Genomic DNA, 27,919 nt, shown 5'->3' on the forward strand with positions numbered 1-27,919 from the left:
TGCGCCTCCTCGCCTGGCTCGTGCCCGACGTGCCAGCCGCCCTGGTTGCCAAGGTAAAGCGCGAAGCGCTATCTGGCCGAGCAGGAGCCTGCGGACGACCGGGAGTCGCTGCTTTCGGTCCGCGCTGCTAACGGATCCTGGCTCCTCCCCCTCTGAGCCTGCCCTCCCCTCGACCCGCCCTCAGACCTTAGCTCCGCCCCCTCTTGCTCCGCCCTCTGGTTTGGCCTCTCCTGGAGAGAGAATTGGCCGGGAGTCCCTACGGTTTCTGCCTGGCCCCGCCCCTCACCAAACCCCGCCCACGCCACGCCCCTTCTATTACATTCTCCCCACCTGCGTCCCCTCTACTCTCGAAGGCCCGCCTATTCACCCTGACCAAGCCACCATGCTTTCTGTCCTGTGCAGCAGGGGCTCTGTCCCCAGAGCCCAGGACCAGGGGCGAGTGGGGAGGGGACTTCCAAAAACCTGGATTCCCCAGATGCTTCCTTCCATTTGGGGTCCTCTGCTTCCGGCTGGGGTCTTGGGCAGTACCTTGGCCAGCGGCCCCAAGGTTGGCCTGGGAGAGCTCTAGGGAGACCGTTAGTCCCGCATTGCCTTCCTCTCCCTGTCCCGTCTCCTGCTCTGTGTGCAATGCGGGCAATAAACCTCTCTCTGTCCCCCAGCGTGCCACCTGGTTCCCGCACACGCTGTGTAGTGTGTCTTCACTATGTCGGGATGTTCTGGAGGCCAAGGGAGTGGAGGGACCCTAATCACTCGGTATTGAATGGTCACCAGTTGGTGGGGGAGAGTTCGTTGGGATCTGGGCCCAGGACACCTGCCCATCATGCTCACGGAGGCCTGCAGTGTATGACTAAGAGTAAAGGGTTTAGTAGGGAGAGCTGAGACACCTCCCCACGGATGTTTGCACACTTTTCGCCAGATCCTCCCCCAAAGCCTGGTGATGCACTCCTTTGTTAAGGACTCAGGTTGGTGGTTGGGTCAGAGACCTGGGTTTGAATATTAGTTCTGACACCTATTGGCTGCACGACCTTGGGCAAGTTATTCATCCCTTGAACCTCAGTTTCATATCTGTAAAATAGAGACTTCATAGAGCCAACGAGAGATTTAACGCATTTGATGTGATACCTCCCCTGATTTAACCCGTACAAGCCTCCTGTCCTCATGTGATAGTGGGAGCAGTAACAGTATCGACCTCATAGGGTCCTGGCAGAGATTAAACGAAACTTTTCAAAAGTCTGCAGCTCTGTGACTTGGCTTTCCCCGAAGATCTGCATTACTACGTGTTTTTGCTAACCGGAAGAAATCCAAAGAACGTTTTTGCTTTTACGGAAAAAGGTGAAAAGGGAAAATAGTGTTTGGCACGCAGCGACCCCCTGAGCAGAGAGCCTGGCCCCACCAAGCTTTGCCCTGGTGCGACCCTCAGCGTGTCATTATCAAGCCACCCGAGCTTTGTGCTTTATCTCCATCTATTTTGTGCACCTGTTAGCAAGATATGTCCTAAAGTATCAGAAAAACCCAAGAGAGGTTATTTTTGGGGGGTATGCAAGTGCTAAAAACATTTTTCCAAATAAATGAATGACGATTGCTTCTTCGCTGCACGTCGTTTTGGCTTAGGAAAGATTTCACAGGAGCGCTCTACTTTTGGATAGGGAGGGAAACCTGTGAATCAGTGTGTGAAGTGCTCGGAACAGTGCCTGGCACATAGTGGACAGTAAGTTATTAGCAACACGAGTATTGGTATTTGTGTACGTATTCATATTACTACTATGTGCCTGGCAACTACCGAGTGCTTAAATGAATGGCAGAGAGTATTAGGAAGAAAGCAGCGTTCCCTTTCCCGGGGTCGGGAAGATTGCTGGCTGTAGAGTAGGCCCTCCTTACTGGAGGCTGGTTCTACTTGGGCTGTTGGTTTATTGAGGGCTCATTTGGTGTGGATTAGAGCCTGGGAAGGCTTCCTGGTGGAGGAGGCCATTGGAAATGGCAAAGGTGGGTCATTCCAGGCAGCCGGGGTGGATGGGTCATTCATGAGAGCAGTGATGCTGGAAGGGCCGGCCAGGATGGTCCTGGATGCATCACGTCGCCAAACTTTCACAATTTCCATCTCCCCGCCCTAGAGATGAGCATTCCCATTTTATTTTTTTTTAATTTTTTTTTCAACGTTTATTTATTTTTGGGACAGAGAGAGACAGAGCATGAACGGGGGAGGGGCAGAGAGAGAGGGAGACACAGAATCGGAAACGGGCTCCAGGCTCTGAGCCATCAGCCCAGAGCCCGACGCGGGGCTCGAACTCCCGGACCGCGAGATCATGACCTGGCTGAAGTCGGACGCTTAACCGACTGCGCCACCCAGGCGCCCCAGAGCATTCCCATTTTATAGATGCGGTAGCCAGCTCAGAGAGGGTCAGCAGAGGGGGAACTGCAGAGTTCTCAGGGTCCCTGAGGAGTCCAAAGCTCGGGAGGTTCTCTGTGAAGCCCCTCCACTCCCAGCGTGTCTCACGTTTGGGAAGCTCCAGAGAAGGGGGTGACATGTTTCCCAGGAGGAGAAGCAGTTCTTCCCCCATCTTGAGGACATCGGTCTGGGGTCCTTCGGAGCCTCTCCGGGGCATAGGACTCCTATTGTTCCAGCCCCCCTCTAGTACCCCAGACTGGCCAAACCGGTTCTGAGGAAGGGGGGCGGGGAGCAGGCACGTTGAGACAGCCGTCTGCCCGCCTGCGAGGTTCCCTCCGCCTTCGCCTCCCCCCTCCCCGCCCCACACAATACCCAGGAGCTTGCACTGCCCGGCTCGGGGGCCATGCCGACATCGCCCCCTGAGGACCCGGCTACAACCCCAGAGCCCCCAGGTGGTCTGGAGCCCTGGACCGTGTCGGAGGCTGGACGGAGCTCCCTGGCTGAGGTAGGGCCCCACCCTGCTGCCTGCAGCCCCACCCCTCCCGTCAGTCGTTCCAGAGTGAGTCCTTTGTGCTGCTTGCCTGGTCTCTGATCCTGGCTCCCACCCCACTTATGGCCTCCTGGGGCTCCACAGCCCGTTTGGCCTAGATCCCCTTTCCAGCCACGACCTGCCACTTGGCTTTGTCCCTTGAGGGGCAGAGGGGCTGTGGCAGGGCCCTACTGCTCTGGGCATCGGGACAAGGGGCACCAGAGAGGGAGCAGGGAAAACCCGGGCACAGGAAGCCAGAGGTGCTCTCCCTGGACCATGGTAGTATCCAGAGATCCTCTCTGCCAGCCTTGCCAAGTGGGCCTATTGTCTGTGTGATCAGCAGTGCCCACTGGATGGGACCCTCCCTGGCCCCTGCCCATCCTTCTCCGCCTGCAGAGACACTCATGATGACACGGGTCTCCTAGAGGGGGCAGCCAGGAGGGCCCTTATGTGCTACTTTACAGATGGGGACACTTGAGGCCCAGAAACAGGCTGTGACTTGCCTAAGGCCACACAGCCAGTTGGGGTCAACACTGGGCTTGGACTCTGGCAGCGGCTTTCCCCTGTGGGTTCCAGAATGACTGTTGGCACTAGAGTATCCTGTGGTCGTGTCTGGGGCAGGGAATGTCCCTGCTACTTGGGGCCAGTTCTCTTCCTGTGGCTTTTTCCTCCCCCCCTTCCCACTCCCCCCCCCCCCCCCCCCAGCAGAGATGAGCTACACGTAATATGAACAGAGCTCTAGTCCTCCTTGGTCCCCCAGCACTGAGGTTGAGTGGGCCACATCTTTGGAAGGCCACAGCGCTGGTATCTCAGCCTGTGTATCCCCTGGTATCCCAGGGTCATTCCCATTGCCCTTTGGTCTGGACAGAGGTGGAGGCTGACTCACTCCTGACTTCCTCCCCCAGGGACCTACCTCCAGCCTGTCTCTCCAGAAAGCCTTCTACCGCCTTTCCTCAGCATTCACCCAGCCTTCTCCTCTAAGTCTTTAATACGCGGGTGCTCCTGCCCCAAGGCGTCCATGTTTTTGCCCATTTATCCCTGTAACTCAGAAGGGTATAGGGGATGTGTGCTCCCTGCCTTCCAGGAGCTCCCAAAATCCAAGTGGAGAGGCTCACCCAGAATGCAAGGGAATAGAATACTGTGAGTCCTTACAGAAGCAAGTAGGACTTCTATGTTGAGGACTTCAGATTCCTGGAGAGAAAGAGACCTCTCTGGTGGGCAGTGGTCTCGTATCTCATTCCTCATACTCCTACAAAGAAGAGTGGGTCTCATCCTCACCGCCTCACTTTCCCCATCTGTGTGATGGGGGCAGTCAAGCCACCTGCCTGACTAGAGAAAGACTAATCACAATACTCAGTAGAATGACTATCAACTACAAAGCTCCCACTATGTGCTAGCCGCATTGTACATGCTATCACGAATTCTCATATTCGTGTTTTATTATTATTTTTTTTTAACATTTATTCATTTTTGAGAGTGAGAGAGACAGAGCATGAGCAGGGGAGGGGCAGAGAGAGAAGGAGACACAGAATCTGAAGCAGGCTCCTGGCTCTGAGCTGTCAGCACAGAGCCTGACGCGGGGCTCAAACTCACAAACTGCAAGATCATGACCTGAGCTGAAGTCGGACGCTCAACCGACTGAGCCACCCAGGCGCCCCTCACATGCGTGTTTTAAAGTTGGCACGACTAGCCTATCTACCAGATGAGGGAACAGAGATGTGCTCAGATGGACAGAGGTTTAAAGTACAAGCTAAAGCTGGACCCTTAGGAGTAACTGTCTCTTAGGAGCAGCCCCACCCCGCCCCAGGCAGGGACTGAAGAGAGCAGGGGAGCAGTTGGGCGCCTGTGCAGAGTGGTCCCCCACTGGGTGCTCTTCCATCCCTCTCTCCCAAGGTCACTGACACTGTCACTGTTCCTCTCAGGTCAAGATTTTCTCCCTCTCTATGTTTACCGGGTCCCTGGGTATTTCGGCTGGAACAGTTTGTCATTACTTCCTCCAGGAAGCCTTCCTGGAATGCTCAGGTCAAGTTGAGCGCCGATGGTTCCTCTGCCTGGGCCCCTGCCAACCCAGATTGTAACTGTTTTCCGTTTTAACTCCCTCACTGGACTGGCAACCCCGCGGGGCACGAAACATTTGTTCATCTGTCTCCCTGGGTTTCTCTGTGCTTCTCATCTGTCTCTGAGTATCTGGTCTGCGAAATTTTCGGTGTCTCTGTCTCTCTGTCTCCATCTCTGGGTCCCTGAATGTCTTGGCGTCTGTGGTTTTCTGGGTTTGAGTCTTTTGGGGTCTCCGTTCCGAGATGCTGCCTAAGGGGTCTCTGTATCTCTGGGTCCCTATCTCTGTCTCTGTCCTCTGGGTCTCCCTGCCCTGCCAGGCTGGGCACTGCTCCTCTGGCCTGAGGGGGCCCCTGGGGGGGGTCCATGCTGCCCCGCCTGCCCACAGTGAGGCCAGGCTAGGGTAGGCCCCCGCCCAGCCCGCTGCCTGCTCCCTCCCTCCCTACCGCTTGCCTCACCACAGGGTTTGATGAATCAAACTCTTTGTCTGGGTGGGATCTCCCCCAGCCAGCTGGGCAGAGAGAGGGCTTCCCCTGCCGGAGCAGAGCAACATCAGCAGAGGCCCTCGGCTCGAGAGGTGAGGGGGCTGCAGGAGGGCAGCCAGAGGAGGGCCACGGGGGAAGGGCTGTGGGGGCCGCGATCCCTCAATCAATAGGCCTGTCCCGAGGCTCCGGCAGACTCCTTGGCATGACTTCCTGCCCAGAGAGGACCCGGTCAGCTGGCTTGATCCCGGGGGCTGGGAGCTGGGACAGGGAAGGACCCCTTCTCTCGCCCCAAGCCGGGGAGCGGGGACATCTCCCTGCCCTTCTCCTGGGAGGGCCTAGCCTGATCTGGGTGGTGGCCCGCCTGCCAGTCCGTGACCCTCCCAGCCAGCTTGGCAGGGTGTGGGCACCACTCAGCGTTGAAGGCTGTAACTCTGGGCACGGGAGAGAAGGTTGGGTAACACCAAGGCAAGGACTTCTGGGCCCGTGTGTTTGTGTCTGGATCCTGGTGTGTGAGTGTGAATGGAACAGGAGCGAGAGCTCGAGTGGATACACAAGTATCTGATGGGTCGGCATGTGTGTCTGTGTGTGTGTGTGTGTGAGAGAGAGAGAGAGTCGGTGTGAATGTATGTAGTTGGGTAAAAAGTGTGTGAATGTGAGAGCCTGCGAACGTGAAATGTCTGAGTGTGTCTGTGAAAGTGTGTATGTCCGTGCGTGTCCTTGGAAGAAAGCGTGTGTGCAAGTCCATGGAACATACGTGTGTTTGTGTGACAGCGTAGGGACCTGTATGTCTGAGCCTGTGTCAGCGAGAGCTGGAAGTGTGCGAGGTGGTTAAAAGCGCAGCCTCAGAAGCTACGCTGCCTGGCTTTGAATCCTGGCTTCACCACATACCAAAGGACCTCTGTGCCTCGCTCTCCTCACCTATAAAATGGGGATGATAATAGCATCAGCTCAGGGTTGTTGTGCAAATGCAAGAATATATCCAAAGCACTTGGCCCGCCATTCGGTAAGTGACAAATGAGTAGGAGCTTCAGTGGGAGCTATTGCCATGCAGTTGGGCGTGTGAGTGTGCTGGTACAGATGTGGGTACACAAGGGTTTGTCCAGGCCTCCAAGACAAAGGTGGCCTGCTGGCCAGCCCTGCAGTTCCGTGTCCGCCTCTGACACCTTTTCCCCTACAGGTCCAGGTGGGTGGCAGAGCAAAGGAGGAATGGACTGTGGGCCACCTGCCACCCTCCAGTCCCACCTGGCCGGGCCACGTGGCACTGCCCGCCGCCCAGTAGCCGTGTGCCAGCAGGAGAGTCTGTCCTTTGCAGAGTTGCCCACCCTGCAGCCCCCGAGCCCTGTGTGTCTGGATCTCTTCCCCGTCGGCCCAGAGGAGCTGCAGGCTCCTGGCAGCCGCTGGTCCCTGGGGACCCCTGCTCCTCTCCAAGGGCTGCTATGGCCACCATCCCCAGGAGTCTCAGACAGCGAGATCTCCACCAGTGGGGGAATGCGGCCCAGCAGGGCTGGCAGCTGGCCACACTGTCCCAGTGCCCAGCCCCCAGCTCTGGAGGGACCCTGGAGTCCCCAGCACCCACAGCCACAGCGCCGGGCCAGCCACGGCTCAGAGAAGAAGTCAGCCTGTGAGTCACTCTGGGTGGTGGCCCAGTGGGGCAGATAGGGGAGAGGCTGGGTGGTTCTTTCGGGACTCTTAAGCCCCTGAGTTCTCCAAACAGGCAGGACAAGTGGTAGGTTTTAGTGGTAAGGGAAGGAACTGGAGCTCAGGGAGGACAAGTGACTTGTCGGATGTGGCACAGCAAATGAGCGGCTGCCCTGGGCTCCTTGGTCCCTTGTCCACTGCAGTCAGGCACTGTGCTCTCTCTACCCCTCTTGCTGATCCCATTTTTTTTTGGGGGGGGGGACCACATCCTGGCAAAAACATTGGCCTTTCCCTGAGGCGTGCCCTTCAGATGCTCAGGGCCACAGGGCAGCAGCAGGCAGGAGTAGAGAGAGCGCCCAGTGGATGGATGCCAGCCTGTGCTCTCACCCCACTTGCCTGCAGGGCGCAAGATGCGGGTGTACCAGCGTGAAGAGCTCCCTGGCAGCCCTGAGGCCCATGCCGTCTTCCTGGAGCCTGGCCAGGCAGCAGAGCAAGCCCTGAGCACAGAGGAGCCTAGGCCCCTGGAGCTGTCTGGGCCCTCCCGGTTAGGCCTGGAGGGGTCTGAGCGGAGGCGCTTCTCGGCCTCTGAACTGATGACCCGGCTGCACTCTTCCCTGCGCCTGGGGCGGAATTCAGCAGCCAGGGTGCTGACCCCAGGGTCAGGCACTGGAGCAGCTCGGGAAGGTACCAGCTTCTCCCCTGGGCCCTAAGAGCAGGCCATGAGCCAGATGCAGCAGGGGCCCCGGCCCACACCTGACACTGGGTGCTGGACAGCTGGAGGATGGCACCCCAGGTGCCCAGCGCCATTCTTGGAGCCACCCGCCCTCAGCTCTCGCTCTCTCCAGGGAAGGCGTCCGGAAGGGAGTCGCGCGGTGTAGAGACGAGGGCGGACGGCACGGCGATGCCAGCCCCTGTTGAGCTGAGCGGCGGCCATAGCGGCTGGCCCGAGCCCAGGTACCGTCTCCTACTTCGAGCTCGGCCCCAGGAGGGGTGCAGGCGAAGAAGGGCCCTGACACCGTCCCTTTCTTAGGCTGGACGCGCAGGAAGAGCTGGCTCTGGGTTCCAGGAGCGCCAGCGAGCGGCGCCAGTCCCGGTTTCTCCTTAACAGTACGTGGGAGGAAGGGCTGGGGGCCCGGGGGGTTGGGGGAGTTCGGAGGTTGGGATCTTGCGAGAGAGGGAGGGAAATGAATGTCAGCAGCAAGCACGCGGCGGCTGGCACGCAGGGGGCGCGCCAGCCGCGTTGACGGAACGGATGAGGGAGGGAGGGAGGGAGTGCGTGCGCGGGGCCACCGTGTCCCGCGACCCGAACCTTCCGAAAGGCGCGCTTAGGGAGGCGGGCTCTCGGGGAGCCGGGCAGGAGCCGGGCGGGGCAGGCGGGCGCCCCACGGCCCTCCCCCGCCCCTCTCCCCGCCCAGCGGTCCTCTACCAGGAATACAGCGACGTGGCCAGCGCCCGCGAACTGCGGCGGCAGCAGCGCGAGGAGGAGGGCCCGGGGGACGAGGCGGAGGGCGCGGAGGAGGGGCCCGGGCCGCCGCGCGCCAACCTCTCCCCGAGCAGCTCCTTCCGGGCGCAGCGCTCGGCGCGAGGCTCCACCTTCTCGCTGTGGCAGGACATCCCCGACGTGCGCGGCAGCGGCGTCCTGGCCACGCTGAGCCTGCGCGACTGCAAGCTGCAGGAGGTGGGCGCCGGGGGTCGGCGGGGCGGGGTGGGCGGGGCTGCCCGCCGGGGAGGTGGCGCTGGGGCCCGCGGGGGGCGGGGCCGGGAGGACGAGGTCCCGGGACTCGGCGGGGCCCTGGGGTACCCGGCCAGTGGGACTGCGACCGGCGGGAGGTGGGCAGGGGCCTCAGCGGGGAAGGCGGGGCCACAAGGGGGCGGGGCCGGCGGGACCGTCAATGAGAAAGGTGGGTGCCCGGGACCTGACTGGGTGGGCTGGCTGCCGGCGGGCCGGGAGCGGGGCGGGAGGCGAGGGCGGCAGCCGGACGAAGGGGTGGGGTGAGGGGCGGAGTCAGGCCGGGCGGGCTGAGGTGGGATCGGGAAAGCGAGGACAGGGGAGGGGCAGAGCCCTCGGGAGGGAAAACGCGTGGTGCGCGAGCGACTCTGCTGGCCTGGGACCGGGGGCGGGGCTAAACGCAGGGCTCCCCGCGGAGGGGCAGGGCCGCTGGAGGACTAGGGCCCCGCCCAGTGGGTGGAGCCAGGGGCTCAGTCACGGTCTTCGGTTGGGTTTGAACAATTGCGCGCGGCTGGAGATGGGTCCCCTGAACCCGCCTGCCCCCAGGTATTCGGAGGTGGGGCTAGAAAAGGGGCGGGGACACGAGGGTGCGGCGTCTGACGCGGTGGTGGCCAGGGCCGGCGCAGCCGGGGGTGGGGGGTGAAGGGGCAAGGAGGGGGAGGAGGGCGGGAGGGAAGTGAGGTCAGGGATGGGCCGTTCCGGCTCTTTCAACCCCGCGTCCACCCACACTCAGGCCAAGTTCGAGCTGATCACGTCCGAGGCCTCATACATCCACAGCCTGTCGGTGGCCGTGGGCCACTTCTTGGGCTCCGCTGAACTGAGCGAATGTCTAGGGGTGCAGGACAAACAGTGGCTCTTCTCCAAACTGCCTGAGGTCAAGAGCACCAGCGAGAGGTGAGGGAGTGGTCCGGTCAGGGGTGTGGCGGGGGCGGGGGAGGGGGGGGGCCCAGGTCTGGGCTCTCTCCTTGGCCCTGACCCTGACCCCTCGCCGGACCCCTCAGGTTCCTGCAGGACCTGGAGCAGCGGCTAGAGGCCGATGTCCTGCGCTTCAGCGTGTGCGACATCGTGTTGCGCCACTGCCCAGCCTTCCGCCGAGTCTACCTGCCCTACGTCACCAACCAGGCCTACCAGGAGCGCACATACCAGCGCCTGCTGTAGGGCGGGAGGCTCTGAAGGGCGGGGGAGGAGGCGGGGGGGGGGGGGAGGGAGGGTAAGAGGGGGAGGGAGGGTAAGGGGGGGGTCTTAGGCAGGAGTGGGTACAGAGGACTGGGTGAGGAAGGGTGACCTGGGAGGGGAGGAGGCCCTGAACAGGCCTCTCAGTCGAGGATGAGGTTAGATCCAGGCGCCAGAGGCAGGAGGGATGTGCTGAGAAGGCACCTGAAAAACCAAGGTGGTGGCTGGGGTCATGGATCCTGGCCGTTCGTGGGACCAAGAACCCATCCGTGACTCCAACCCCCTCCCCATCTTTCAGTCTGGAGAATCCCAAGTTCCCTGGCATACTGGCTCGCCTGGAGGAGTCTCCCGTATGCCAGCGTCTGCCCCTCACCTCCTTCCTCATCCTGCCATTTCAGAGGATCACCCGCCTCAAGATGCTCGTGGAGGTACCTAGAGGGCTACAGCGAGGGCCGCGTGAGGAAAATGGTGCTGTGCCCTCCACAGCCCCTCCGGGTACCCACGGGTGGGCAGGGTTATAGGTAGAGGTCATGGCCTGCCTCACTGCACCGACCCCACCCTCCAGAACATCCTGAAGAGGACAGCACAGGGCTCAGAAGATGAAGATGTGGCCACCAAAGCCTTCAATGCGCTCAAGGAGGTGAGCTCGGCTCCCGAGGGCCTCCCCCAAACACCCGCACATCTCTGAATGAGCCCCCGCCATCAGAGCCTCTGGTCCCCAGGAGGGAGTCTGAGGCTAGGCTCTGGGAGCCGGGGTTGGGTGGGGGCTGGGGGGGCTGCAGGTGACCCACCCACGGCCTCCCCAGCTGGTGCAAGAGTGCAATGCCAGTGTGCAGTCCATGAAGAGGACAGAGGAGCTCATCCACCTGAGCAAGAAGATCCACTTTGAGGGCAAGGTGCGTGTCCGCAGCTGGGGGGATGGGGTCCACAAAGGGGCAACTCTTGTTCCCTCCCCCCCCCCCCCCCCCCGGGCACTGGGAGCCAGTTCATCACTGCCCACCCCCTCCCATTCCCTGTTCTGTGCTCTTTGCCCTGCTGTCCTGGGCCTGACCTGCCCTCCCCCTTGCCTCTTCCTTCCTTCCAGATCTTCCCACTGATCTCTCAGGCCCGCTGGCTGGTTCGGCACGGGGAGCTGGTGGAACTGGCACCGCTGCCCGCGGCACCCCCCGCCAAGCTGAAGCTGTCCAGCAAGGCGGTCTACCTGCACCTCTTCAATGACTGCTTGCTGCTCTCCCGGCGGAAGGAGTGAGTCTGGGCAGGGTGGGGGGAAGGAGACTGGAGCCAGGCTCCCTTCTTGCCCGCCATTGGGCTCACAACCACAGCCACCATTGGGCTCAAGAACCACAGGTCAGACTGTGCTGCCCAGGCACCCCGAGCCTTGCAGACTCCCCCAGGAAAGGCAGAGATGTGAGGCAAGTCCATTCCATTTTCCAGACCTAAGAACCAAGGGCTGGACTGTATGTGGAGGACTGGACGCTACTCTGAACCTAAGCCAAGTAGAGCAGAGGTTAAGAGCTCGATCCTGGAGCCCCCGCTCCGCCCTGAGTCATGATGGTGATGGCCAACATTTGCTGAGTCTGTGCCAGGCATGCTGTGTGGATTATTCTCTGTACTTCTTTAAACATCTCCCTGGAAAGTAGGCTCCCTTATTATTCTCAAGGTCGTGGAGCTAGTAAAGGCAGGAGTCAGGAGGCCGGGTCTGTCTGATGTCGGATCCCAGGCCCTTAACCGTTGTATTATCCTGTCTTCCATCTATAAGATAGAGACTAGCAGGTAGGGAGACTCAGTGTCGTAATAATACGTGGAAAGGCCATAGCACAGTACCTGGCACATGGTGAACGCTCAGCATTAGCTGTGAGTGGTAAGTTTGGGATGAGTGAGAAGACTTTCCGAGGGAGGTAAGCCTTAAGGCTGCATGCGCTGAAGAATGGACTCCTTGCACTATGGGCAGCGTTCGTTCCTGATTCATTCATTCACTCATTCACTCAAATGTCCCCGAACCCCTATTCTCTCCCGGGCCCTTTTGGGTGCCAGGGACATAAAGCTGAATGAGACTTGTTTTCTGCTTACAGGAGCTCTCAGAACAATTCAAATACATCCTGGTAACCACCTGGTTAGGGTTTTGATGGAAAGCATCCCCTGGCATGGGGTGAGAATCAGTAAAGCTTCAAAGAGGAAGGGACACCTGAGCTGGGTTTTGAAGCGTAAATAGGACTTTGCCAGGTAGAGGAGGAGTTTGGGAGGATATATAGCAAAGTCACAGTGAGGCGTAACGGCAGATTGTGTTCAGGGGATGATGAAGCCTGCTCTGGCTGGGTTTGTAGAGAGGAAGGGCAGGAGAAGGAAGCTGGGGTGTTGAAAGTCATAGTACAGAGGTTGGGCGTCCTGAGGGCCATGGGGAGTGTGGAGAGTGAAACAGATGTGTGACGTCTTACTCCCGGCCAATTTGGGGGATGGACTGGAAGGGGAGAGACCAGAAGCCGTGGCAGTTGTCCCCAAGTGACAAGAGATGCTTCAGAGCTGGGGGTGGGGTGGGGGGGCTTGTGGTAAGTGGATTCCAGGAACAATAGGGAGTTAGGATGGAGCTGCTGGCTGGGTGTGCAGGGAGAGGGAGGGAAGAGGCAGGGAGAGGGAGGCAAGGGGCGCGAATGACGGTTGAGTTTCCCCCTGGGCACCCTGATGGAGTATTTCCCCGGAATGGGGAACAGTGAAACGATCCGGTTTGGAGCGAGGCATACTGACTTCGGTTTAGATGGGTTGAGAAGAAGGAATCCGTGGAACATCCTTGACCCACCCACCTGCCCCTTCTTCCCACAAGTGTTTGTTGAACCCACACTGTGGGCCAGGCGGGGCGAAGCACTGGGATAGAGTGGGGCAAACAAGAGACAAAGTTCAGGTTCTACACCAGTTAGAGAGGCAGACCCTAAACGGGGCAGGGTCTCCTCCGAGTGGCTGTCCGTGGGCTCTTTAGAACAGAGACCCACGGGAGAGGTGCAGAGAGAACTTGGAAGCTCGCCTGGGGCAGCGACCGGCTTTTGTCACCTCCACTTCCGTCAGGGAGCCGGCAGGAACGGGGTCCCCGTTCCTGGTGGGGACGGTGCTGGCTGTTAGGGAGGTGATGTCTCGCACAGCCAAGTTTCCTTGGGGAGGGAGCCGGAGTTCTCCTTCGGATCAGAACTCACCTGTCCTGAGGGTGGGGCTGGGAGCCTGGGGATGAGCCAGGCTGACCTCACCTCCCCGGGCCCTGCAGGCTAGGGAAATTCGCCGTGTTCGTCCATGCCAAGATGGCCGAGCTCCAGGTGAAGGATCTGAGCCTCAAGCTCCAGGGCATCCCCGGCCACGTGTTCCTCCTGCAGCTCCTCCACGGGCAACATGCGAAGCACCAGTTCCTGCTGAGGGCCCGGACGGAGTGAGTGGGCCTGGGTGTGGAGAGAGAGGACCCCTAGGAGGGCACGAGGCCTTTGACCTCTGGCTGCAGGACGGTGGCCTGAGGCAGGACACGGGCGGAGCTGGCGTGGGGGGGGGGGGGGCTTCTGGGCCCTCTCTGTCCTTAGGCTCAGAGCTGGGTGGGGCACAGGCTTGGGGACAGGGCTGTGGGGTGGGCCCTGGGGTGGGTCCTGAGTCTGGACATCATACCCGATTCTCCCAGCCCTGTTTCACCACTCTGGCCCTGGGAGATTGCACTTTGCGCCTTGTGACAGCTCAGCCTCCCCCTCCCTAGAAGTGAGAAGCGGCGGTGGATCTCGGCCATGAGCCCCTCCAGCTCCCAGGAGGACAAGGAGGTCTTCCGCGAAGGCCAAGGTAGCAGCCTGCTGCACCCCCCGCCCCCCGCCATCACCCACTTCTAGGCCCACATCCCCTGGGGCTGGGGCCTTCCCTTTCCTCCAGCCCTGGAGCCACGTGGCCCGCAGGCCCAGCAGGGAGAGCGATCAGCTGACCCCGGGGCAGTCGGGGCGGCTGTGCAGAACCTGGAAGGAGGGGCGGGTTTTACACACGACAGGCCGACTTCCTCTCCACCCCCCCACCCCCCCAGCCATGTGCACAGGCAGCACCCTGGAGATGACAAAGCCTTTTATATCCTCCCATCTCGTCCCTACAGAAACCCACTTTACAAGCTAGAAAACAGGTTCAGAGGGGTAGAGTGACCTGTCCAAGTAGGTGGCGGAGCTGAGACTGGAACCCGGGTCTGTCTCCGTCTCTGCCCTAGCTGTAAAGAGGACAGGAACCGGCATGGCCAGGGGGTGGGGGGTGACGTAGAGGCTTCTCTCTGGGGTGTGCATGAGGCTGGTCAGCCAGAGTGCTGCCCAATCACAGAGGACCTTGAGGGAGCAGATACCAGGCAGCTATTGAAGGCTTTTGAGCAGGGGAGTTAGGGCTGAGCTAATGAAGGGAGTGGAAGGGAACTCATTTCTACCCATCCCTGCCATGTGTCAGGCCTGGTATTAGGGGCTTTTATATGCATTTACTTTACTTAATCCTCATGACAAACCTGTTAAGTAGACTCTTCCCCCCCCCCCCCTCCCATATCTGAGAAAACAGGCTCAGAAATGTTAAGTAACTTGCCCAAGGCCAAGTAGCCCATGGGTAGCGGAGCTGGGATTCAAGTCAGGTCTGGCCCCGAAGTCTGTGGTTTTCCCAATACTGCCAGCCTGCCTGCTATGATAGAAGGAGCCTGGGGCCTAGACTGAAGCCGGTTCTCTGGCTTGGGCTAGGAGTGCTGTTTGGGCTGTGGGGTGAGCTTCCCACAGCTTCCAGACAGTCGGTCAAGGAAAGCCCCTGAAGGATGAAGAGGGGCGGCCATGACAAGATCTGGGGAAAAGCCCTCCTGGGAGGAGAAGCAGCCAGTGCAAAGGCCCTGAGGCAGAAGGGAGTTCAGAATATTTGGGGAACAGCGGGGCAGCCAGTGTCGCTGAGCTTCGTGAGCAAGGGGGAGAGGGGAGGAGGAGAGGAGGGGAGGCTAGCAAGAAGGCAGTACCATCCCATGCACGGCTTTGGAGGCTTGGGGAGGACTCTGGATTTTCTTTTATTCGAAGAGGACTGGGAAGCCCTGGAGGGTTGTAACTGGGGGAGTGATGTGACTTGAAACCCAGTTGAGAAGGATGGATTAGAGAGAGCCCCAGAGAAGTAACAGGGGCCTATGAAGGGGCCATTACCGTTTTGTGGGGGGGTATCTGGGGGCAGTTGGACGTCGGCCTGGAGGTCAGCATCAAGGTGTCAGATTGAGCTGGGGAGGCGAGAGCCCGGGGCACAGAAGCAATAAGCGAAGCCGGGAGGGGCTGGGTTCACCTAGGGCTTGTGTTTTGGGTAAGAGAGGAGAGTGGCCAGGGCGGCAGAGGGAGGTGCAGAGGAAATGAAGCTGCAGTGGCCACCCTCCTACCCCTTTACTTCCTCCTCCTACCCCTCCCTGCCCCCTCTTACATTCCCCTGGGGACTCCCTCACTCTCCCCTGGGCTGTCAGACCGCCCCCAGGTTCAGTGTGTCAGGACATACAAGGCACTGCAGCCAGATGAGCTGACCCTGGAAAAGACTGACATCCTGGCAGTGAGGACCCAAACCAGCGACGGTGAGAAGGGCCTCCTGGGAAGGCCTCCCTGATGGGGCTCGGGTGGGTAGGAGGTAGCTAGATGGCTAAGATATCACAGGAGAAGCTTGTGCAAGTGTTGATCAACCACAGCATGCAGGAATCAAGTTAGACAAGAGGAGGAACTTCCTGCTCATAAAGGTGTAGGATTTGGAGTGACTGATGGGGGGAAAGTGGGAAATACCCTTCGTGGAGGGTGTCGGGAAAAACAGGTCAGAAGTTCATCTGCAAGGCTGCCAGAGGCAGGGTCCTTCCTGGAGCTGGGAGATGCTGGGATGATGTCACCTCGGCCCCGGGGGTGCAGACAAGGCTTGCATCAGGGCCTAGGTGTTCCCTTGCAGACCTGGCCCTGGTGTCCCTTCGATGCCACTCACGGATGCTGCTCCTGGCCTGTGTGCCTGTAGGCTGGCTGGAGGGGGTCCGCCTGGCAGATGGTGAGAAGGGGTGGGTGCCCCAGGCCTACGTGGAAGAGATCAGCAGCCTCAGTGCCCGCCTTCGAAACCTCCGGGAGAATAAACGGATCACAAGCGCCACCAGCAAAGTGGGGGAGCCCCCCGTGTGATGGGCAGCCGCAGCCTGGGACATCATGCCCGGCTCCTGGACAGGTCTGGAGGGACCTGTTGTGTCCCGTGCCCCAGGCCATCGTGGCTGCGCCTTGGCCTGGCATCGAGAGCATAGCCTGTCTTCACGTTCCTTAAAGTCCACGCTTTGGGGCCAATGCCGGTTTCTTCCTCTGGCATAGGGACTGCACAGGTGACATATGGCAAGGACTTGGGGCCCCCTCCCTTCACCCTGCCAGACTCTTAGTCCCTCTGGCAGGGGCCTGGCTCTGGTGCTGTTGGGTGCTGGGACTTGTATGTATATATGTATATATTATCTGGGATCTTCTGGCCACAGCCTGCATGGGCCCTGGTTGCTGTGGGTTTTCTGTAAATAAACGCCCATGATGCCTTTGCTTGGAGTCTGTGAGCTGTCTGATGCTGCCCCCCACCCCCACCCCTTGCCCCACTCCCCCAACTAAAGGTCAGGGGGGGGGTCTCTGGCTGCCTCTCAGTGGGGATTTGTCTTTCCATAGAGTTCACATCTTTTTAAAAAAAAATTTTTAACATTTATTCATTTTTGAGAGACAGAGAGAAACAGAGCGTGAATGGGGGAGAGGCAGAGAGAGAGGGGGACACAGAATCCAAAGCAGGCTGCAGGCTCCGAGCTGTCAGCACAGAGCCCCACACGGGACTCGAACCCACGGACTGTGAGATCATGACCTGAGCCAAAGTCAGGTGCTTAACCAACTGAGCCACCCAGGAGCCCCCATAGAGTTCCCCTCTTAACCAGAGGAGGGTGACAGCAGGGCTGTGGTGAATTAGACTACTTTTGACTGCAATTGACAAAATTTCAGATTCAAATAGGCTTAGAGATTAAAGAGAATTTTTTAGTTCTTGTGTTTGTTTCTTATAGCTTTCTGTAACAAATGATCACAAGTTAGGTGACTTAAAACAACAGAAATTTATGCTCTGACTGTCCTGGAGGCTAGAGATCTGAAGTTGGTGTCATTGGGCCAAAATCCAGGTGTTGGCAGGGCTGTCCCCTGTCCTGCAGTGGGTGTGTGCTCCAGGGGAGAATTGTCCCTTGTCTGTTCCAGCTCTGGTGGTTACCAGCTTTCCTCGGCTTGTGTCCACATCGCTCCAGTCTCTGCCTCTGTGGTCACATTGCCTTCTCCTCTGTGTGTTTCTGTCACATCTCCCTCTGCCTCCCAAGTATAAGGATACACGTGATTGCGTTTGGGGTCCGCCCAGATAATCTACCTCATAATCCTTAACTCAAATCCCACCTGAAAAATCTATCCCCCACCTTGGTGACTCGGTTGATTAAGCATCTGACTTGAGCTCAGGTCATGATCTCACGGTTCCTGAGTTTGAGCCTGCATTGGGCTCTCTGCTGTAAGCACAGAGCCCACTTTGGATCCTCTACCTCTCCCCTGCTCTCTCTCTCTCTCTCTCTCTCTCTCAGAAATAAATAAACATTAGAAAAAAATCTATTCCACCCCCCTTGTTTATCATATAAGATAACATTCATAAGATCCAGGGATTAGGATGTAGATAATCTCTTAGGGGACCATTTCTCAGCCTACCACAGTTCTCATAACTAAGAAGTCTATAGGCAGGTTGGGCTTCAGGCAAGGTTTGATGTCACTGAGGACTCAGCTCTTTCTGCGGTCCTTGGTATTGTCTTCATCCTAAGGCTTCCAGGAGCTTCTTCATTCACATCCAACACGGGAGGAGGAAATTGTCTTTGTCCCAGCGTTCCAAGTCAAAGTCCTGGGATGCTTTTTGATGAGACCAGCTTGGATCATGTGGCTGCCTCTAGGCTGATCACAGTGGCCAGGGGGGTGGTGTGTGTTGACAGACCTAGCTTAGGTCATGTGTTTTGTCCCTGGAGCCAGGTTGGGGAGTTATCTTTCCTGGAACCCCATGGATTCCCAAGTGGAGTTTGATGGCTCCTGCACAGGAGTGGTAGCTGCTGGGGAGGCCAATGTTCATGGAAACCCAAATCACCCGAGAGAGTAGAAGCACCTGGGAATGAGCTTGGAGATGTGAGCACACGTGGGGGGACCAGAGCCTCCTCATCCCTCAAAAGGAGGCCGTGGGGCAAAGAAACTATGAGCCAGGATGGTCCTAGAAGGCAAACGTGGGCAGATGGGGAGAAGCTCAGACCCATGAAGAAGCTTTTGGGGATGACTTTCTAACATGAGGTGGTGTAGGGGCGCCTGGGTGTGGCTCAGTCGGTTAAGCGTCCGACTTCGGCTCAGGTCATGATCTCACAGTTCGTGGGCTCGAGCCCCGCATCGGGCTCTATGCTGACAGCTCAGAGCCTGGAGCCTGCTTCGATTCTGTGTCTCCCTCTCTCTCTGTCCCTCACCTGCTCACACTCTGTCTCTCTCTCTCTCTCTCTCTCTCTCTCAAAAATGAATGAACATTAAAAAAAAAAGTTAACATGAGGTGGTGTGGAGAGGGTGGAGTGTATGGGCTAAGGAGGCAAACATTTGCATTTGAATCCTGGTTCAGACATTTATACCCACGCGATTATTTTTATTTTATTTTATTTATTTTATTTTATTTTATTTTATTTTATTTTATTTTATATTTTATATTATATTATTTTATTTTATATTTTATTTTATATTTTATATTTTATTTTATATTTTATATATTATTTTATTTTATTTTATATTTTACATTATTTTATTTTATCTTATATTTTATATTTTATATTTTATTTTATATTATTTTATTTTATATTTTATTTTATTTTATAATTTATCTTATTTTATTTTATTTTATTTTATTTTATTTTAGAGAAAGCATGTGTGAGTGGGGGAGAGGAGCAAAGGGAGAGAGAGAGAGACAATCTTAAGGAGGCTCCACGTTCAGCACAGAGTCCCATGTGGGGCTTAATCTCATGACCTTGGGATCATGGCCCGAGCCGAAATCAAGAGTCAGATGCTCAACCGACAGAGCCACCTAGGTGCCCCAATCCGTATGATTTTTTTTTTTAAATAAAATAAAGCCTTTACTTTGGAATAATTGTAGATTCACAGAAAAGTTTCAGAGATGGTCCAGAGAGTTCCATGTGCCCCTTTCCCCGTTTCCCCTGCTGTTAACATCTGACATTACCATGGTAGAGTTGTCAAAACTAAGAAACCAACTTCGGTACATGACTATTAACTGAACTCCAGATTTTATTCGGATTTCACCAGCTTTCCCACTAATGTCCTTCTTCTGGTCCAGGATCCAGTCCAGGATCTCACGTGGCACGTTGTCCTCATGTCTCCTTGGTGTCGGCTGGTCTACACCACTTTCTCCATCTTTCCATGGTTTCCATGACCTTAACAATTTTAAGGAGTCCTGGTCAGAATTTTGTTAAACTGTCCCTCTATTTGGGTTTATCTGATGTTTTTCTTATGACTGGGCAGAAGTTATGGGTTTGAGGGAAGAATACCTCAGAGGCAGAGTGCCCTTCTCGTCACATGATCTCAGGAGGCACATCATGTCCACGTGACTTAGTCCTGGTGATTTAACTTTGACTATATGGTTAAGCTGGTGCCTGCTAGGCTTTCCCATCGTGAAGTTACTATTTTCCCCCTTTCCTTTTTTTGTGTTTTTTTTTTAAGATTTTAAAAATTTAAATTAAAAATTTTTAAGTTTATTTATTTAGAGAGAGAGAGAGAGTATACAAGCAGGGGGAAGGGGCAGAGGGAGAGAGAGAGAGAATCTCAAGCAGGCTCCACACTGTCGGCGCAGAGCCCAACGCAGGGCTCGAACTCCCGAACCGTGAGATCGTGACCTGAGCCCAAATCAAGAGTCAGACGCTTAACTGACTGAGCCACCCAGGCGCCCTGATTTTTATTTTATCTATTTTAATGTTTATTTATTTATTTTGAGAGAGAGAGAGTGTGAAAGGGGCAAGGGCAGAGAGAGAGGGAGACAGAGGATCAGAAGCAGGCTCCGTGCTGATAGCAGAGAGCCTGATGTGGGGCCCGAACCCACAAACCGTGAGATCGTGACCTGAGCCTGAAGTTAAATGCTTAACCAACTGAGCCACCCAGGCACCCTGATTTTATTTTTTTCAGTAATCTCTATACCCAACATGGGGCTGGAACCCCAACCCCGAAATTAAGAGCCACACACTCTACGGACTAAGCCAGGCAGGCACCCCTGTTTTCCCTTTCCATACTCTGTTCTTTGGAAGCAAGTGGAACCCACACTCAAGGCATGCTCCCGATTCCTGGTGGATATATCTACATGTATTATTTGGGGTTCTTCTGTAAGGAAGATTTGTTCCTTTTGCCTACTTATGTAATCAGTCATTTGTTATAAAGGCATGTACCTATGCTTTTCTTCATCTTTCCTTTGAGTTATAATTAAATACTAAGCTATGTATTTTATTCAAATTGTTCCAACTTTGGCCATTGGGAGGTTTTTGGGCTAGGCTCCTGTGTCTGTTTGACACCCCCTTTTCCTTTTGTTTCTCGAGCACTGCCTTACTTCCTGGCACTATGAGATGCTCCGGGATCACCTTGTATTTACCTGCCTGAGTGCTAGAATCAGCCATTTCTCTAAGGAGTATAGTGTCTTCTATTGGAGAGTGGTATTTAGAAACCAAGATCTGGGCACTGCGTGTGCTCATTGCTATTGAGGTGTCACTGCTTCTAGGCCCTCCCATTGGACAGAGGTAGGAAATCTACCTATCATCTCTCTCTCTCTCTCTCATCTATCTATATCATGTGATTTTAAGTAAGACACTTAATAACTCTAAGGCTCTGTTACCACATCTTCAAAATGGGGGTGGTGATAGTAATGCCTACTTCATGGAGTCTCTGTGAATCGACACGGTGCCTGGTCCACAAGAAGTTGCCAAAAATGATGGCTTTTATTGGGTCAGAGCTACATAACCAGAGCGTGGGGGCCTTTGTGAGACGATCAGGCCTCCGTCCTTAAAGACTTAAGGAACTCCAGGAATGGGATTCCTGCATTGAGTAAGGACCAAAGGGCCTCTCTGCTTCTTCCAGTGCTGAATCTGCACTGGGAGAGCCAAGTTGGCACCAGACTGGCAAAGCGGAGGAAACACGTTCTCCTCATTCAACCTGCCCTGGCATATCTGGATTCTGGCTGACACCCAAGTCTGTGCTAGGCTGCTGGGGGCTGGGGTTGGGGGGTGGCAGCTGGCTTTGGGGCCATTCTGCGAGGGAGGCGAGGGCTGCACAAGACCCCACCAGGCCCACTTCTCTCGTTTGCCACCTACCCAGGAGGTAGATCCAGGCAAGGCATCTTGACATAGCCCCTCTCTCCGCGGTATGTGCCTCTGCCTGGTAGGCCTGGCCTCCGTATATGGCCTTGGCCAAAGACCTCGGGCCCTGCCCCTGCTTGCCGTGGGAGAGGGAGGAAGTTGGGATGGGTCTGGCAGGACAGATGGGGGCGGGCATGTCTGGGGTAGGGGTTTTGGCCCCTGAGGCTGTCTGCTCGGCCAATGTCCAAGCCGCATACCTTTGGGAGCCAATCTCAAGGCTTCCCGGAACCCCCTTCCCACCCAGGGGCCCATAAGAAGCCACCCAGGGCTGACCCCTTCTCTACAGTGACCGAGGGGATCCTGCTTTCCTCCCGATAGATCCCAGGCTCCAAACTACTGTTTCAAAGATTTTATCCTCAAAGGAAACTGTTGAGAATAGAATTTATTCAATTGCTCATTTATAGGGCACGCTGAGGTTTCAGGGTTAACCAGGAGCCAAAGCTTCAGTCCCACCAGGCACTAACTTTTGGGGCAGCAGCATGAAGCCCCACATCATGGAGATGGCCTCTTGTGTCTTTGTTGATTCTCTTCCCCCTTCTCTCCCTTCCTTCCTTCCTTCCTTCCTTCCTTCCTCTCTGTCTCTCTCCTTTCCAGCTTTCCAGTCCCCTTCACTCTCCTCTCTCATCTGTGCCTTCCATGGACGGGGGACAGGGGGCACAGAGGCATCCACTCTCTGTAAGAGATGAGACAGACAAGAGACCGGACACAATGCAGGGGGAGGCTTCCAGACAGACTCAAGAGTTGGTAAAAATGGGGCAGCAGGACCTCCCCTAAACTGTCGGCAGGGTACGAACTGACCCGATACTTTGGGCAGTAGTTTGGCTGCATCTGCGAAGTCTGAGTACATGCCTACCCAGTGACCCAGCAAACCCACTCCTTTCTTTGGGTATGTACCCAACAGAAACGTGTACGTGTATGCCCCGAAAGACACGAGCTAGAATGTTCATAGCAGTCCTGTTCATTAATGACCAAAATGTTAGAAATGACCCAAAGGCTCACCAGTGGCAAAAGGGATAACGTGTGGCCTATTCCCAAGGGAGACCCTGCAGAGTAATGAGAAGAAACCATCTGCAAGTCTGTGTAAGGACATAATCTGGACACAACGCGACAAAAGCCGGACGCAAAGAGGACTCCTCAGATGGTTGTATTCGCGTAAAGTGCAAAAGCAACCGGAACTCACTGCGGGTGTAGAGGTCAGGGCGGGGCTGTCTCCCTGGTGGGGGAGGAGTCTGAGGATGCCCCTTACACAGGCTGCTCGTTTGGGGGACAGTTCGTTGAGCTGCACACGTAAGATCTGTGTCCCTGATGCCTCGGGGTGAAACTTCAACAGAAGCTTTACCCTGGTAGAGAAACCCTGGGGCCCTGGGTGGGCGAAAACAGCAGCAGCCAGCTCTCACAGGAGATCGGGATGGGCTTCCTGGAGGCAGGGCCCTCCAAGCTACATCTTGAGGGCTGACATGCAGATGGTCGGAACAGGATACGGCAGAGCAGAGACCCAGGATTTGCCCTCCTCTGGGAACTAGCAGTTTACAAAAGGTCTTTTCCAGTCAGGAAGAAAGAAGGAGTCTGTGGCTCAAGTCCTGGATCTGACCTTGACCTTGGCCTCCTCCTGCTCTGCTTCCAGCTGGGAGGGTCCAAGGACCCTCGCTCCAATATTTGATCTGGGCTTTGATGGAGAGTTGCCTTCTGATTCCAACAGTTTAGCTGTGAGCCAGAACCATCGGGGGGGGGGGGGGGCGGGAAAATGACCCTTTTTGCCGATGAAGGAAGTTTGGTAAGAAAAGGCTGTGGAACGTGAAAGCTCGTCATGGGGACAGCAGCAGCGACAGGGCCTGTACCTGACACTTTCTGAGCACCGGCTGTGAGCCTGGGACCAGACTCTTTGCTATCAATGACTCCAAGGATTTCCTCAACCACCTGTTCTGCAGGGCAGTGGGAGGGCGGGAGGAGGCGCTCTATAAGCTGTGAAATGCAGTGCCCTTGGACAAGGCCTAGAACCCTTCCATAACCAATTAGCGGGTCGGGCAGCTCCGTGTGCACGGTGGGGGGAGTTTGGGACTGGGGGATGGTGTTGAAACTGAACCCTGAATGATGCCACCCATGGGCCTGTTATTAGAGCAATGAGAGAGGGCCACTTAGGCCCTGATATAAGGACTGTATGTCCATCTCCATATTCAGCGGGTATTGTTGAACCCATTTCACAGATAAGAACACGGACATTCAGAGAGAAAGGCAGTGTATGCGTCCACACACTGGAGCCCCGTACAGGCTTGCCGCCCTGGCCATTTTCCAAGCTCGTTCCAACCTCAGGGCTTTTGCCCAGACCGTTCCCTCTTCCTGGGGCGTTCTCGGTCCCTTCCTCGGGTCTGGCTCCTTCTTGTTGTTCCGGCCGTGACCCAAACGCTACCTCCTCTGGAGGACCTCCCTGATCACTCTCAAATATGTGGCCTCCCCACCTTCCCTCCTGCCACTCTGGGATTTCCCGTTTATTCACTCATTGACTTGCTCATTGTCACCTCCCTGTTGGACCAGGAGCTCCGTGGGGCAGGGACCTTGGCTTTGGCCTCAGTGCGGAATGCAGTGCCTGGCTCAGAGGGGAGGCTCAGCAAATGTTTCTAGAGGGGTCTGAGGGGATTTGAACCCAGCCCCTGAGTTTGAGCCTTCACGCTCTGCTTCTCGGGTCCCATGCCAGGCCGATGAGCCACACGATGCCAGCGGGGCAGGGGGTGGGCCTGGGCGGCCTCAGGCTGTGGGTGAGGCTGCCCCACCTGGGCTGAGGCTGTCCTGGGCACCAGGAGACCAGCTTGGCCACTCTTGCCGCCCTGACCTGGGGTTGAACCTGGGCTCAGCTCTCACTTCCTGTCCTCGAGGGACCCTTCCCCATTCCAGGGTTCCTCTCTCCAGGTCTCAAGTGTCCTCCCCAAAGTGTGTACCCGACACTCCTGGGGGGGAAGAGCAGAAGGAAAGGGGCTGAGCCACCAGCAGGAGGGACTCTCTGAGAAGGTAGAGAACTTCTCGAGTGTGGGAACTGCAACAACTGGGCGGGTAGAGGAGGCGGAGTTATGGAATCTCCTGAGCAGCATGGAGAACAGGATGAACAGTCATCTGCTTGGGCGGGGTGCAGGGGGGTGGACGGGGTGACCTTTGGAAGCCACTCTCAAGCCCCCGGCTCATGAGCTGTCCTGAGGGCTGGGGACCTGGTTGGGAAGGAGGGGCGGGGGCAGCTGCTGGGCCTTGTGGGAGAAGGTGGAGAAAGAGGCTGACGGGAGCAGAGGCTGGGCCGGCTTATTCACATGAAGCCACGAGGATACGGGGGATGCTGAGGTGCTTTCTGGTTTCCAAAGAAGGGTGTGGGGCGCAAGTGCTGGGAATGGAGTCAGGCCAACCTGGGCCCGAGTCCTGCTTTACCACTTACAAGCCACGAGGCTCTAGGCAAGTGACTTCCCCTTCCTGAGAGCCTCAATCCCCTCATCTGCGAAACGGGAATAATAGTGCAGAGCAAAGGAGGGGACGCTTCAAAAAAGGACTTTGCAAAAAAACATTATTCAAAAGGGAGGCGATGTTCGGCCGACTGGGCCAGTGTCATGATCACAATGGCGCTATTACCGTTCTCGGGGCAACCTGTGCACCTGGCGTTGGGTCACCGAATCCTTATACAACAGCCCTATGTTGCCACCCATTCTATAGAGGAGAACTCTGAGGCTCAGGGAGGTGACCGGACTTGTCCAAGGTCACATAGCCAGTTGGAACCTGACTCAGGACTGAAATCCCCATCTGATTTCGGTCCAGTATCCTGCAGCCTGGGATTGATGGAGAAGGCACTTTACAAACTGTAACGCGGTGAATATCCTCATCACCGTTTTCTTTTTTATGGTAATTGCTGTTTGTTGCCTGGTTTCCCCTAGTGGGCGCAGCGTCCTCCTCAGTCCTGCCACCGGGGGGCAGCAGAGCCCCGGGCTGGGACGCGGGGGTCCCGAGGGCGGTGCCCTGCCTACTCCTCCCAGCAGTTGGGGATGGGCCCACCTGAGGCTCCACTGTGCGGGGTGGGAGGGGAGGTTAGGGACGCGGGGCGGGCAGGGGTCAAGAGAGGGCACAGTCTCCGGAAAGTAGGAGCACGTGCCCAGCCCCGGTCTCAACTCTGAGAGGAAGAGGTCTGACGCGTAAGATGGCGGTTGGTTGTGCCTCCCCCTCCAAGAAGCCCCCAGTGCTGACTCCAGGGCTGGGTCCGGGCCGCCTCCTTCCCTGACAGCGACGCCTCCCGGGCATCAGCTGATCCCAGGGCCCGTCGCGGGCTCCCTGCTCCCGCTGGACAGTCGGCACCTTGAGAGCAGGGCTCTGATGCCTTCAGGGATCCCGGCACAGACGGGGTCACTCTGGGCTGCTTCAGGTTTATTGACGACACGCGTGGAGGTGTGTCCGCGCTGGGTCCAGAGTCCCTTCCCTCTGAGACTGCCCCGAAGGCACTGGAGGGCAGGGGAGCATTCCTCAGACTGAAAGATGCTTGCTTATCCCCAAAGGCTCTGGAGACTACCCCCAGGGGCCTGTGATGGTCCCAGGCTTTATGCCGAGTTCTTGGCTACATAATGGGACAATAAAAATCCCTACCACCGGGTAGTAAATGTTGTTTGCCACTTCGTCAGCGTCAATTTCCTCCTTTAACCCCTGTAACAGCCCTCTGAGCGGGTTCTATTTGTAGCATCCAGACTTTACAAAGGAGGAAAGGAAGGCTCAGAGAGGGCAAGTGCCTTGCCTGAGGTCACACAGCAAATGAGAGGCAGAGCTTCTTTGAGCCCGGGCCCACGGGAAGCAGAGCCTACTCCCTGAAGCCCTTTCCTATAACCCCCGCCTCCTTCCCAGCTCTGCAGCAATTCCTGGCTCGCGAAGCCTGTGCTTGTCCACCAGCCGCAGTTCTCGCGGCATCTCTGGGGGAGCGATGATGTTGAGATGCCCACAGCCTCTCTCTGCTCCGGGCCGGGCTTCAAGCCCCTCTGACTGGCCCCCCTGATGCCTCTGCCCTCCCTCTGTTTGCTCGTGCCCTGCTTGGGTGTGGGGAAAATGCAGTTTGCAGTGGCCCGTCCCCTGATCCTGTTATCCCCTATCAGGCGTGACAAATGCTTGCGATTGGCCCTGCCCGCCCCTGCCCCAGTCCCTCGTCTAGACTCCAGGTGATGCTCGGCGGTGGGATGCCTCAGACCTCATCCCACGGAGGCCTTTGTTTGGTGCCCCTCAAGCTGTGCCCCGTGGCAGAATGGCCCTGACATTCTCCAAAGAAAGAGGACACCAAATGATGTGACATCAACCTTGCTTTAACACCCGTCTACGCCTGCCCCTTTTAGGGTGGGGCGAAACAAGGCGCCGTAGAGGGCAGGTGTGGACGTGCCCTGGGACGCTGTACTGCTTGGCGGAGGTAGCGGCCAGCAGCACTGGTCACTCAAGGCCCTGGAGCACCCTGGACTCGGCCCCCACCACAGCCAGCTCTGACGGCTGGATCCAGTGGCTTTGCGGGCCCGAGGAGGCCAGCCAGAGTGCCTGGGGGGGGGGGGGGCGGCAAATACACGCTGCATGCTGGTGAGGGAGCTGCAGCAGGACAGGGTGCCCACACCCCCTCTTTCCCAAACAGGTGCCTCCCTTCCACGCTCCCCCACTGCGTCTGCAGTCTTCCAGGAAGAGGCCGATATAATCGCTGAGTTGGCTCATCGAGGCTGGTATCACCCTGGCGGTTCTACAGGATGAGCCTGCTGCTTCCAGGGCCCAGAAGGGCCTGCCCAAGAGCCCGGACCTGGCCGGGCTCCCGTTACCCGCCCTGTACTATTGTTCCTGCCGGGCACCTGGCCCTGCCCCTCGCACTCTCCTCCTCTCCCGCCCCACCCTCTGGCCCAAACATCACCTCATGCCCAGACCCAGCCCCTCTCCAGTTCCCCAGACGCCAGCCTTGCTCATCCCTGGGGCAGGATGGGGTGCCAGGACCCCCGGCAGTTGCCCACTCCCCACCCTCCACACACACACCTCAAGCTTCATCAATGCCAGGTGCCCCGGTCTTGGTACAGGTTTGATTTCCAAAACCACGTGTCTTGGCTGTGTGGCCTCGGGCAAGTCCCTTTACGTCTCTGAGCCTCGATTCCCATGCAAGGTGTCGTGCCCCCCCGTGCCGTGCTGTTAAACCATAGAAAGTGCCGGGCGGGGTGCCCGGCACGCTGGAGGTGTTCAGGAAATGTGTTTCCGACTCTTCCCCAGCATGACCTGTTCTCCCGGGGCCTGTGGGAAAGAAGGAAGCTGTGGAATCTTCAGCTCGCCCATCTAACAGTAATCAGCGTGCAATCATCATGCTCAACATGCAGCCCGAATCGTTCACTTGTGAAATGGGTTCCGGCCTCGAAGCTCTCCCGTCAGCCGGCTCCGGGCTCTTGGCTTCGGGGGGCGGCTGGCTCGAGTACCGGGGTCCGGGGCTCCGGGCGGGAACGGGGTCTGAGATGTAGGAGGGGAGTAGGCAACGCCAGGG

At 57.1% G+C, this 27,919-nt stretch overlaps 1 protein-coding gene across 6 annotated transcripts; it reads left to right on the forward strand.

Moving 5' to 3' along the window:
• Positions 1–35: 35 nt before the first annotated feature.
• On the forward strand, positions 36–16,537 carry ARHGEF19 (Rho guanine nucleotide exchange factor 19). 6 transcript variants are annotated; one of them, XM_047872812.1, is made up of 16 exons: positions 36–53; positions 6,633–7,076; positions 7,496–7,777; positions 7,939–8,047; positions 8,124–8,200; positions 8,509–8,771; positions 9,556–9,716; positions 9,824–9,976; positions 10,294–10,423; positions 10,561–10,635; positions 10,802–10,891; positions 11,080–11,240; positions 13,246–13,404; positions 13,717–13,796; positions 15,454–15,558; positions 15,918–16,537. In XM_047872812.1, the coding sequence occupies exons 2-16, from the start codon at positions 6,662–6,664 to the stop codon at positions 16,136–16,138; spliced, it is 2,481 nt and encodes an 826-aa protein (XP_047728768.1). In that variant the 5' UTR covers positions 36–53; positions 6,633–6,661; the 3' UTR covers positions 16,139–16,537. The 6 variants fall into 6 exon arrangements, with proteins under 6 accessions (XP_047728768.1, XP_047728767.1, XP_047728769.1 ...); XM_047872811.1 differs by lacking the exon at positions 36–53 and adding an exon at positions 2,390–2,891; XM_047872813.1 differs by lacking the exon at positions 36–53 and adding an exon at positions 5,502–5,547.
• The last annotated feature ends 11,382 nt before the right edge of the window (positions 16,538–27,919 follow it).

The sequence above is a fragment of the Prionailurus viverrinus genome, chromosome C1 (assembly GCF_022837055.1).
Source record: "Prionailurus viverrinus isolate Anna chromosome C1, UM_Priviv_1.0, whole genome shotgun sequence".
Taxonomy (NCBI): Eukaryota; Metazoa; Chordata; class Mammalia; order Carnivora; family Felidae; genus Prionailurus; species Prionailurus viverrinus.

Bases quoted from the DNA above. Each gene is read 5' to 3' on its own strand.
- ARHGEF19 (XM_047872809.1), top strand. From the start codon at position 6,470: ATGAGTAGGAGCTTCAGTGGGAGCTATTGCCATGCAGTTGGGCGTGTG. The intron at 8,048-8,123 runs GTACCGTCTCCT...TCCCTTTCTTAG, and splicing joins AGCGGCTGGCCCGAGCCCAG to GCTGGACGCGCAGGAAGAGC. The intron at 10,636-10,801 runs GTGAGCTCGGCT...CGGCCTCCCCAG, and splicing joins CCTTCAATGCGCTCAAGGAG to CTGGTGCAAGAGTGCAATGC.